This window comes from Amphibalanus amphitrite, unplaced genomic scaffold, assembly GCF_019059575.1.
Source record: "Amphibalanus amphitrite isolate SeventyFive unplaced genomic scaffold, NRLGWU_Aamphi_draft 000922F_arrow, whole genome shotgun sequence".
Classification (NCBI taxonomy): Eukaryota; Metazoa; Arthropoda; class Thecostraca; order Balanomorpha; family Balanidae; genus Amphibalanus; species Amphibalanus amphitrite.
The window spans coordinates 222,804-235,643 of record NW_024882416.1 but is presented as its reverse complement, the minus strand read 5'-3'; the positions used below and the strand labels follow the sequence as shown (position 1 = coordinate 235,643).

Below are 12,840 nucleotides of genomic sequence, written 5' to 3'. Positions count from 1 at the left end.
CTGATCGTCAACCCGGCATTGGACAGCGGAACGACGAAGAGATTTTAAGGAAAGCCGATGGTCGCGGACACTTCTTGTGCTTCGACACTACAGAACTTTCCCTGTCGATCTTCGACTGCGTCTGTTTCCGCACGAAGTTGAAAATCTCTGGGGGTGAGCACTGAGCGCACTACGGCCTGTATCAGTGCATCAGCACTCGCTAGATTTGGGCCGTTCCATCGAACAACCAGTTCCTTCGCAGTGTTTGCATGATTCAGGTTCCTGTGTTCCCCGAATACGTTGTCCGCGACGACAGAGCCCATACTCTCAACTACGCTTTCGCACGGCGAAATCAGCCACAGGCAGGTGACCAGGTGGAGCTATGGTTTGATGTTATGCTCCACACACTGCCAGAGCATTTGGAACAGGTCCTGCTTGCCTACTGCCTAGTTTGCTTTTCTTCACTCGTTACGTGCGGATATCTTGTAAGAGGCCACCATGGCATCCGCATCCTTTCTGTGGAGCCTGCTTCAGGTATCAGACCACCTGACCTCAGACATTGGGCATGGCTTTGATCAGCGGCAGGTTGCTGGATCCCTTCCGCTCACCGGTCTTCTTTACGCCCTCTTCTCGCCTGGCTGAGTGTCGGGCGAGCGCCTCAGTGAAGATGATCACTTGCTGCACCTAGGCATGTGCTTTAACCACGAACCTGTTATAGAGCTCACTGCAGATCCTCTTGAGGTCGACTGCGCATGGGTTTAGAGCTGTTGCACCCAGAGAAACAGAGAGCAGAGAATACCTGGCGTGAGGTATGCTCGTTAGATAGTGGAAGCCTCTCCCAGGTAAAGTTCCCGCTGCAAGACGGCTTCGGTTAACAGAGCATGGAGACCATACAGTATGGACGTCGACTCATGCGTGAGAGAGTACCGGTCACCAGCAGCGAAAGGCTTCAAGACAGCCTCTCGCTCTTCTTCTGGGCGTGCCATCTGATTCTCCACGACCTGGTAACGGATGCGTGAAATTTACCCCGCGTTCGGAGTCTCTCGGACGACGAAGATTCTACATCTTTCGGCCAACCCCGTTCAAGGTCAGCGGGGGCTTGGCTGCGGTACTGGGACGGGACTGGCCGGACGACGTAAAATCTTCGTCGTCCGGGAGACTCCGAACGCGAGGTTAATCCGACACAACAATTTGATACAATACATTATTCAATAACAGTAGGATGGTGCGATCCACCTCGCAAAATGACCTTGTAGTCGGCGCGCCCTTAAGCCCCAATAAACAAGGTCGAACAATGTACATAAAACGATCAAATCGATGTGAAAACAACGCAATTGTATCACAGTTGAGCGCCGTACCACCTGAGGCGCGCAACGTACGACCTGAGCACCACGCGCGGGCGCGCAACGAGTACCAACGAGTACGTCCCACGCGTGGTCGCCGCATAGTAACCAACTGTGCTGACTGGTGAGACAACTCGTAAGATAGTCGGTATCACATTGATATGGATGAGAGCTCCTGAGATAACTCGTAAAGCAGTCGGCCTAACACGACATGAAATATGTACTAACGTTTCCTCTGGATTACAAAATCACAATTCACAGGCACAATGTTTGCAGCGACATGAGTAACGCAGCTTGTATCCGACGCGTGGTCGTCGCATAGTAACCAACTGTGCTGACTGGTGAGACAACTCGTAAGATAGTCGGTATCACATTGATATGGAATGATGAGAGCTCCTGAGATAACTCGTAAAGTAGTCGGCCTAACACGACACGAAACGTTTCCTCTGGATTACAAAATCACAATTCACAGCCACAATGGACTATGGACTAGACTTACATCGGGATGGCATTGAACCCCACGTAGAAGCCCTGCGGGCTGGGGTGGGCGCGCCGAACGGCGCAGACCACGCAGGCGGGAATCACCCGGCGCTGGGACCGGCCCAGCGTGCCCCACCTGGAAACGAGAACAGTTTGTATGTTTATGCCTGAACACATGCGCCGGCACGAACACTTCGCTTACCGTCTACTGGTTAGGCGTGCACATTTACGCGATGAATTGAGATATACTATGTATATAGGTGTAAATCTGTATTTTAGTGTATGAATATCATATCAAACGTACCTACATTACAATTGGTTGTGGTTAGCTCATAGTAATTGCCATGATAGACGGCAGGACGAAATGAAACCACCGCATAATTGCTTCAAATGTCATGCACAAAACAATCAATTGCAGATATACCAGACAAAAACAAATCGAATGTTCGAATGCAACCTCAGTAGTTATATATAATGGTGCCATCACTTACCACCACAAAGCGTACTGCCGGTACGCCTGGTACCGGAGCTGCTTGTGGAGGAGCTCCACGTCGCCGGCAGCTGGAGCCGGCTCGCCCCAGCGCTCATTATGCTGGAGCCGGCCAAGCTCCAGCATAACTGGGTCGTTGACGACGACGTGGAACTCCTGTGAGAAAGTATGATTTGTTTAATCATCACAGACCACGCATCCGTTGACAGCTTTCCGAAACAGTGTCCGTGTCCGAGCATTAAAACATTTCTTGGCAGCCAATAGTTATTATTAATGTATCAAATGAGAATAAGGAATCTCTTATTACAGTTAAGAGTAGATAATCAGGCGCACGCTGTCAAAATCGATTCCAGTTCATTGGATAGTCAAGCCACATAGGATCGCTTACACTACTTGTTGGTATTGAAAATTATTCCTTTGCAGTCGAATATAAAAATAACAATAACACGTTAATAATACGATTCACCTCCAGCAGCGTTGTGCAACGCTGGTTGCCGCAGCAAACCGACTCTGCCGCCGTCGGCATGAATGAGCACCTGGGGGTGAAATAAACGCAGCCTGTTATTACTCATCGACTACCCTGTCACAGAATAGTGCCCACGTCATGCTGAAACACAGCTTTCAAGCATGCAAAACGCGTCTGCACGGCGCACCTAACATTAGAATTCATGGCAATTATCTGCTTCCAAGCAGATAATTACAGAATGATAACACGGATAACACTTCCTGTTCCTGTCCGATTTTGCGAGAATCCGTGGTTCTAGGGCTCCCAATGCGTTTTGGTTGTTTTTGGAATATCAATATCAAGACTTTTGAAAGGAGAGCTGCGCCTCTCCTCGGCACTGTACCAGCTGCGCAGCTCACCACTGCTGAATGCCGTGCTGAGACCGGCCGACTGTCGGGCCGTGTTCGACCTGCCGCCTGCCCCGCCGCGTGGAAACCGTCAAACAGCCCGCCAAGCTTATGGGTCCCAGTGAACCGTTCACCTACAGCTACCCCCCGCTGACGAGCACCTTCTACGGCGACTTTCCTGTGCTGGAGGTGGGCGGCCTGCTGCCGCCGCCGCTGGACCCGCTGTACTACATGCCGCCCGTCTGCGCGCCGGCGGAGCGGTACGGCGGGCTGCTGGTGCCGCCGCCGCCGCCGCCGCAGACGGCGCCGTTAACGGGGTACATGCCGACCAGCGTTGACCTCCGTGCCAGCCAGGCACGGAGGTCAGCGATGCTGTGCGCTCGCGCACCATTGGATTACTGGAGGCAGGCGTGGCTCAGTGGGATGTCGCAGAACGGTTCGGAGTCAACCGGACTACTCTCTTTCGATGGTGGCGACGCCATTGCGAGGGTAAATCCCTGGCCGACATGGAGCGCTCCGGCCGACCAAGTACCATGCCCAAAGTCGCCAAGATTTTTTGCTCCAAAGCTGTAGGGAAAAGAGGACAGAGCGTGAGGAAATTGGCCTCCAGCTTCGAAGGAGCGGCCCTAATAGAGACAAGGATCCGGGGCTTGAGCTGTATTGTTGTATCTCATGGCTTTTACGTTTTTCACTTCTTTTTATGGAAGTAGGGACACTGTAAACTGCAATTGTGCCATTTTTGTTGCGCTTGTGTGAAAATATGTCACTATGAGTTGCAAAACAGTAGATATTGCTAAAAAAGTTACATCTCCTTTCTGTTTCGAAGTGAAGTAGCACGCTATAATTTCACTCACGCCGATAGAGATCACGTACAGCAGCATGACCTCAGTAGGTAGGTACGCCGAACATGTCTCGATCATATCTGTTCGGTATTGTGACAATTATGTTCATTTTTTGCAAGTAGTGACTCACACAGGCTAGTGAACAGCAATGCTGGGGACTCGTACATCCACACTCGAGCGCATGGCCTCAGTAAACAGAACGGGCACGCCCCTCCCTTTCTTACCACGTACCACAACCCTGAGAAGGCTGCTGGCCAGGAGCTTCTCGATCTACATGACTTTCCCTGAGGTATGATCCACATGACCAGTTTGCTTTATCTCCGTGAGATCACCAGCGGCCTTCAGAGTTAGCATCGCAAGAGCGATGTTGTGGTTCTTGGTGCCCCTTTGGTTTCCCCTCCGATCTTGCCCTTGGGCCCGCTGTTCCAAGTGGTCGATAAGCGAGTTGAGAAGGAGCTCGATTCTTGCACCTCTGGTGCGAAAATGTGCATAAGTGAACTATATATCTATGTGGTGTGAATATACATTGCAACAAACAACTCCACTTGACTAAATAGCAGAGCCGTGTATGGAAAGAGAGCAAGAAATTATTTACCTGAGACTATCAGTGTACCAGTAATAAGTTAACATTGCATTGGCACTCATCCGAGACGTTGGCGTCTGACACCACCGCCTCGACATCGACGTACGCGGCCCCGAGGAAGTCGGCCAGGTCCGCGTAGAGTAGATAGTTCAAAGAGTTTATTGACACTGCATATGCAAAAATATGGATAAAATACAAGATGAACAGAATATAACTTACCTAGTTTATGGATTGCAAGCTTAAAAAATAGTGTCCATTAAAAAGAAACACAAATGAATACTTTTACCCCATTACTGTATCTCGACGCCGCTCGGCCTCCGCTAGCTCCCACCGTATAGTGGCTCTCCAGGCGTCAGTCTGGCTGGATGCCTGCTTCTGCAGAGATGCAACCTGAAGCTGCAAACCACGAGCATCTGACTCCAGCTGGCTGATCCTACTGTTGGGTTCGGTCGCAGCGGCCTCTAGCTCTTGAGGGCATCGGGCGTCGCGTCGGCGGCCAGCCGACAGCTCCTCTAAAGTCGTCAGCCCTTTCTAAAGCAAATTCACCGTCAGGGCCCTCAGGACGTCCGGGGGAGTGGAAAATGGGGGCGGCATAACCAGTGTCGCCCGCGCGATAAAAATCTTCCTCATCTCTAACCCATCGCTGAAGAACCAGCAGCCTTCTAGCCGCAAGCTGGGGGTACGCAGCAGTGTACCATAATTTTTCTGCCCTCTTGATCAGAGGCAGCACGAAACTTTCACAAAGCTATCCCGGGATACGTTAAAACATACCCAGTAAAAATTCCATTGGAGATTACCAAATGGTTCCAAATTGGAAAAAAAACATTTGACTTATTGAACGCTTTTCCAAATGGTCCCAAAGAGGTTCCATTTGGAATGTGTTCAATTGGTCACCAATAGGTAACTAATTGGTACCACTTCATGAACCATTTGAATTTCAAATGAAATTGCCACCGATAGGTAACCAATAAAACCTCAGTTACGGACGCAAAATGACCTCTGAGTCGGCACGTCCCTGACTCCCTAACCCCCAACAAACAAACAAACAAACAAACAAACCACTCACTCTCGTCGACCACATTAACTTCAGTCTCCGGAGCGAGCCCTCGCGGACGCTGATCACGACTTGTCTTGCGGCGTAAGTCTTGGATTTTCTCGTTGATGAACTTGTTTATCTGCCCTAGCACGACCCGCTGGTAGTCGGAAATCTTTCCGCGTTTATCCATGTAGCAAGTTACTTCGCCTGTGAATGCAGAAAATAAAATCATTGGCACGGAAGACTGTATGTGCGCACGCTGACCCCAGCCTGGTCTAGCAGGACTGTGGTTTCCCTTGGAGACTGCTTTTGCATAAGAACGTGCTCACGCCTCGTTACCTCATTCACTTGTGTTTTGTTTTTCCCGTCTGACAGTGCTTAAACCTCTGCCCACCTGCTTTCGCTACTTAGCTTAGCTTTGCTTGGCTGCGTGTCGCCGGCGATTGACGGGTTCCGCCCCTAAAAAGCGTTTTTCTTTTCCGATAAAGGAAGTCGCCGATGTGCCACCTGCCACACCTTTCTTGGCTCGCACAGCAGTTCGTTTTTCTTTGCTACCGCTCATGTTGTTGCCACTAAAGATGTTGATTGCTGAATCTCCTTTGCACAACAGTGAGATTTCTCCAGCGTGATGAACATCAGGGCCGTTCCACCTGATCATCAACTCTAGCAGCCGTGTTCTCATTGTTGAGCTGGCGGTGCTGTCCATATACGTCATTCACCACACAGGCTATACATTCCACCACTGATTTAGGGGGAAGGAGAAGCCAAAGCTGTGTAACTAGGTCTATATTGGCTTCAGGATGGGCTGGGTTGGAGCTTTCTTGTGCAGCACCTTGTACAGCTCTTGGTTGCTGTCGCCAGGAGCCGCCATCAGGACTCAGTAGGGACGCTGTGGAGAAGCAGGCGAAGAAAGAAAACTTCGCCCGCGCGCGGCGTCGTGGTGTGCACGCGCGACAAAGTCTCAGAGACAAACACGCCCGGCACCTCGGGGTGAGGCTGGCCACGGAGGCGGCGTTTCCAGTGGGCCGGACGGGCGTCTGCGCCCCGGCCGCGTCGCACCCGCCATGTGTAGTATCGCGGCACCTCTGTGTAGATGAGTGTCGCTGCCAACGCGCCACGCTGGCACAGCTCAAAGAAGGCTGTGAGCATGGATGGATTTGCCTGCTCGCCCGCGATTACCGCTTCCAGATTTACGTCGTCGAGGAAGACGACGCTTCTCGTCCGCAACGAGATGCAGCTTTAGCCGCTGGACCGGCGGATGGTGGACATGGACTGGTCGGTCCAGCAGCCGCCACGCTGCCTCCATGGATCCCAGGTACCGGCTGTTCCGGTACTGGGTCACCTCGTCAACCACGCCGTCGGGCTGTACGGCGAACATTATCCTGTCAGAGCCCTTTGTGACATACTTGATGCAATAGCGGATCGCCCCCATCGCGTGCGTGATAAGATCGACGTTGACGTGCGAGTCTAGCGCGCGGAGGATGTGAGGATTGTAGGGAACGATCCAGCGGTTGTTGATCTCGACGCCGCGCCGTCCGGGCGTCCGCGCACGCTGACTGCCGTCCTCCGGCGCGCGCCGCCTGTACTTTGGGTAGGTGCGGATAGCTCTGTGGCCTCTAGATACGGGCGTGGATAGCCGACGCTACAGCGGCCGTCTTTCATACAGACCGCCTGCGGGTTCAGCGCACCGCACGGACCGTGTGTGATTTCCGTTTTTCAGTTCGCCCCAGACCGGGTCGAACGTCAGGAGGCGTTGCGGGATTGTGTTCGCTGTTGGAATCTTCGTGTAATTTGAGTGGCATGTGTTCTCGGAGCGGATGAGTTCGATGGTGTGTCTTAGTGTTCCCCTCTTTCTTTCCCTCTGACCTGTCACCCCTTTTCGTAGCCCGACCTCTTGATAGAGAATTGTCTCCCTTCACCTTATGTATTGTACTAAGCTACAAGTGCGACAGAAAAGCAAATAGTGCGGGTTCATGCCGCCAGCAAACACCCTCGTAAATACAGACAACTATTATGACGGCCGGAGTACTGCCTCAAACTACATAGACAGGCATCTCAATCTGATATGACTGACGGAGCACCGATAGCAAGGGCCAACGGCAGACGCTGCGGACTCAGGCCGCCTGCAATGACCTCCATAGATGCCGATGGATATTTACCGAGAGGAGCTACCGATGCCATGATAACGGACGAAATGGTGTGGGTGGAGCCATGTCAAGTGTTGGCCTGAAGTGCAGCAGTGAGCGTGAAGAGTGGAAATGAGAGAATGGGCTTTTGGTGAACACTCACATTGTAGCGGTGGAGTGGGTCGAGTAGCTCGAGCAGCACGTTGAACAGTCGGCAGGCCGAGAGCGAGGGTAGACTGAGCCCCCGAGCTCTCACCCCGTCCTGTTTTATGCACGCACACTTCCCAGTTTTTCTTCGTGGGCCTAGCGGTCGCCCGAGTCCGACAAGTGCTGCCCTCTACTGTCTTCTACGTGCTGAAAGGCGAGGTGTCGCCTCGGTCCGTTGCGAGTCCATCTCTTGGACACTGGGCAGCCGCCTTGAGGACGGCCAGCGCCGCCTCCATGACTCCCGGTGTTACACGAAACCCGCGAGTCCATCGAGCCAGGGTGGCGGCGGACGGCAGCGGCAGGTGCAGGACGTCTCTGACATACTCGTAGGCCCTGCGGCCTCTGCACCCAGCCAGCCATCCCAAATGGGGCCCACATGGGCTGGAAGTGGGGCATCTGGGCGAATGTGGGCTGGGGTACATGTGGGTATGTCATGGGCGTCCAACTGGGTCCCAGGTGAGCTAAATGTGCTAACTTTACGTGCTGGACTTGGCCAGCGCCTCCACTGTGCCGCTACCCTGCCTGATCTGTGCCGCTACCCTGTCAGACTCCTGATCTGACAGCCGCCTGGGCACACCCCTGCCCGCGTCCATGCGAGGTCGCTGATACTGCGTCGCCGGCGTTCGTTGTGGTTCGTAAACTAAGCCTATCCCGTACGCTCCGTATCATGGCATCGGCATTGTAATTATGTCGTGGCACCGGTATGGTGAATTTCGTTCCAATGTAATGCCACACTCTGCGATCGTCAGCTACTACTTTGACTACGGTCGAATATTCCATTAACATACAGGCCGCCCGCACTTGGACTATGGTTGGATATATAAATGACACTACACACGTGATAACTCACACGATCGGATAGATCATGAATGACTTCAACCAGCGTGATAGAACACAGTCAGCGGAGTACCATCAGTGCACATTCTGGAAACGGTTTGCCTGATCGCATGATCAGAACTTAAACGGTTGCGTAGTTTATTTTCGACAATGAATTTATCGAATAATCTCGGCCACCATTCCCGTCGCCCCTTGATTGTCCGTCAGCTCTGTCTTGCCGCTAGCCCTTGGAGGCGCGATCACCAGGCTGTGTGACGGCCACGCGGCCGCCATTGGTCGTCCTGGATCGGGACGGGCACCGACGTTCTTGGTTGATGACGACGGCGTCGTCGCGCGACGGGCGGTCGTTGTTAACCGCCCGGAGATACGTGAACCATTATTCATACCTATTATGCATACGTGAACCATCTTGGTGCAGACGATCGCGTGCAGTTACGGATCAGTCTCTGGATCTGGCAGCTCAGCGCACACGCACGCGTCCACGTCTTGCGCGCGAGGTTTGTCAGTGGGCACAACCCACAGCAGGATGTGAGCGTGCGGCAGGCCACGCTTCTGCCACTCGATCGTGTACAGAATGGTCCGATGCCGACCCAGAAGGCCGCCTCGCAGCTGCTTGACCAACGCCTGCAGCTTCAGGTCAAACACCTGACTGACAACGTCAGGGTTGTCGCACGGCCGATCGTGGTCGCCCGGCCTCTCCCCCCGGGTAGAGGGTGCGCAGAGTTTGCTCAATATCTGGCCAGGCCGGGTTGCACGTCACGGTGATAGAGAAGTCTGCTGCGCCAAAGTCCCGATCTTAGCAGAGCGCGTCCTGTAGTTTGGCAATCATGTAGCGTGGACTGCTCGTTACGGACGCCGGCAGCACCAAGCGCCGGCCGTGCTCCTCGCTGTCAGCGAGCGCTTTTTTATTAAGTCTTTGGATTTCTAGTCCTTGATTCTAGTTGGCTCTCTCTTTGACATATTTGCTCTACTAGTATAACGTTATGGGCGCAAAATGACCCCAGTAGTCGGTGCGCCGTAAAGCTCCAATAAACAAACAAATAAACACGCCGCGGATGGTCTCTGCGCGGAAGCCATGGAAACCGTCCTGGTTCGCACGCGCATACGACAGACGGTCGGACTCGACATTAGCCGAGTGTCCACCGGGTACTGCTGGAACAAACGGCCGCCTCGCGGAATGCTATTGAAATGGCCCGGTCTGTAACGCATGTGGAACGCCGCGTACTGACGCATCGTGACCCCGCGCGCGGCCTTCAGCTCGCGCGACCACCCGTCCGTGCCGCGCGGGTGGAGCAGCACATAGAGCAGCGGGTCGTACTGGCGACTCAGCTCGTCGATGCGGAACAGCTGTCCGCCGCGCTCGCGAACGACGATGTCGCGCCGGTCCCCTATCTCGTTGGGCATCAGGGCCGCGACCTTCATGGTCCTAGCTGGATACCTTAACAGCGCCATTTGAAACGTGTCTAAGTGGTTGCCAAATGTGTTGAAATGGTGAAAGCAATTAACCCGTCATGGTTGCTACGGGTGCTGCCACCATCGATCTTCGCTGGAATACTTTCAGCCGCCTGTCTTTAAAAACTTTTCGTCACCGTGTAGTTAACCAGTGTATTTTCCGCACATGCACGCTGCACCAACCCTCCAGTCAGGCTGCCCTCTCTCCGCCGGAAGGCGACGGCCACGCCGGCCTGGGACGGTCGGAGACCGACAGCCCCGCCGGAAACAGAACAGATATATCACCTGAAACTCTAGACCCGACCCGTCGGGCCGGGGCAGCGGCGCTCCGTCGGCTGCCGGCCAGCCGACCTACACGTGGCCCACTCACTCTCTATAACACACCGATTGCCAGACACGAAAGCCACACACGTTGGCAGCCGTTTATTATCATCCAAAAGTCTAGGCTATGCCATGACTCTCACTCTCATTCACTCTCCACCGGCGTACAAATCACTCAGTTACTCACTCACTCACTCACTCTCGTCGACCACATTAACTTCCGTCTCCGCAGCGAGCACTCGCGGACGCTGATCACGACTTGTCTTGCGGTGTAGGTCCTGGATTTTTTCGTTGATGAACTTGTTTATCTGCCCTAGCACGACCCGCTGGTAGTCGGAAATCTTTCCGCGTTTATCCATGTAGCAAGTTACTTCGCCTGTGAATGCAGAAAATAAAATCATTGGCACGGAAGACTGTATGTGCGCACACTGACCCCAGCCTGGTCTAGCAGGACTGTGGTTTCCTTGGGAGACTGTTTTTGCATAAGAACGTGCTCACGCCTCGTTACCTCATTCACTTGTGTTCTGTTTTTCCCGTCTGACAGTACTTAAACCTTTGCCCACCTGCTTTCGCTACTTAGCTTAGCTTTGCTTGGCGGCGATTGACGTGTTCCGCCCCTAAAAAGCGTTTTTCCTTTCCGATAAAGGAAGTCGCCGATGTGCCACCTATCACGGCTTTCTTGGCTCGCACAGCAGTTCGTTTTTCTTTGCTACCGCTCATGTTGTTGCCACTAAAGATGTTGATTGTTGAATCTCCTTTGCACAACAGTGAGATTTCTCCAGCATGATGAACATCAGGGCCGTTCCACCTGATCATCGACTCTAGTAGCCGTGTTCTCATTGTTGAGCTGGCGGTGCTGTCCATATACGTCATACACCACACAGGCTATACATTCCACCACCGATTTAGGGGGAAGGAGAAGCCAAAGCTGTGTAACTAGGTCTATATTGGCTTCAGGATGGGCTGGGTTGGAGCTTTCTTGTGCAGCACCTTGTACAGCTCTTGGTTGCTGTCGCCAGGAGCCGCCATCAGGACTCAGTAGGGACGCTGTGGAGAAGCAGGCGAAGAAAGAAAACTTCGCCCGCGCGCGGCGTTGTGGTGTGCACGCGCGACGAAGTCTCAGAGACAGACACGCCCGGCATCTCGGGGTGAGACTGGCCACGGAGGCGGCGTTTCCAGTGGGCCGGATGGGCGTCTGCGCCCCGGCCGCGTCGCACCCGCCATGTGTAGTATTGTGGCACCTCTGTGTAGAGGAGTGTCGCTGCCCACGCGTCACGCTGGCACAGCTCAAAGAAGGCTGTGAGCATGGATGGATTTGCCTGCTCGCCCGCGATTACCGCTTCCAGATTTACGTCGTCGAGGAAGACGACGCTTCTCTCGTCCGCAACGAGATGCAGCTGTAGCCGATGGACCGGCGGATGGTGGACATGGACTGGTCGATCCAGCAGCCGCCACGCTGTCCCCATGGATCCCAGGTACCGGCTGTTCTGGTACTGGGTCACCTCGTCAACCACGCCGTCGGACTGTACGGCGAACATTATCCTGTCAGAGCCCTTTGTGACATACTTGATGCAATAGCGGATCGCCCCCATCGCGTGCGTGATCAGCTCGACGTTGACGTGCGAGTCTAGCGCGCGGAGGATGTGAGGATTGTAGGGAACGATCCAGCGGTTGTCGATCTCGACGCCGCGCCGTCCGGGCGTCCGCGCACGCTGACCGACGGCCTCCGGCGCGCGCCGACTGTACTTTGGATAGGTGCGCTCGGGCAGCTCTGTGGCCTCTAGATACGGGCGTGGATAGCCGACGCTACAGCGGCCGTCTTTCATACAGACCGCCTGCGGGTTCAGCGCACCGCACGGACCGTGTGTGATTTCCGTTTCTCAGTTCGCCCCAGACCGGGTCGAACGTCTGGAGGCGTTGCGGGATTGTGTTCGCTGTTGGAATCTTCGTGTAATTTGAGTGGCATGTGTTCTCGGAGCGGATGAGTTCGATGGTGTGTCAGTGCTCCTCTCTTTCTTTCCCTCTGACTTGTCACCCCTTTTCGCAGCCCGACCTCTTGATAGAGAATTGTCTGTCACCTGATGTATTGTACTAAGCTACAAGTGCGACAGAAAAGCAAATGGTGCGGGTTCATATCGCCAACAAACACCCTCGTAAATACAGACAACTATTATGACGGCCAGAGTACTGCCTCAAACTACATGTAGACAGGCATCTCAATCTGATATGACTGACGGAGCACCGATAGCAAGGGCCAACGGCAGACGGTGCGGACTCAGGCCGCCTGCAATG

The 12,840-nt window shown here is 53.7% G+C and overlaps 1 protein-coding gene across 1 annotated transcript; it reads right to left on the bottom strand.

Annotated features, from left to right (window-relative positions):
- Positions 1-1,410: 1,410 nt before the first annotated feature.
- Positions 1,411-2,434, bottom strand: LOC122368090 (P2X purinoceptor 7-like). The gene is made up of 2 exons (XM_043341725.1): positions 2,294-2,434; positions 1,411-1,938 (listed from the first exon to the last, which is right to left on the bottom strand). Exons 1-2 carry the CDS (start codon positions 2,416-2,418, stop codon positions 1,818-1,820), a joined length of 246 nt encoding a protein of 81 aa, XP_043197660.1. The 5' UTR covers positions 2,419-2,434; the 3' UTR covers positions 1,411-1,817.
- Between the last annotated feature and the right edge of the window lie 10,406 nt (positions 2,435-12,840).

Coding starts and splice junctions, on each gene's coding strand:
- LOC122368090 (XM_043341725.1), bottom strand. CDS start 2,418: ATGCTGGAGCTTGGCCGGCTCCAGCATAATGAGCGCTGGGGCGAGCCG. Junction 1,939..2,293: donor CGGCAGTACGCTTTGTGGTG/GTAAGTGATGGC, acceptor TCTCGTTTCCAG/GTGGGGCACGCTGGGCCGGT.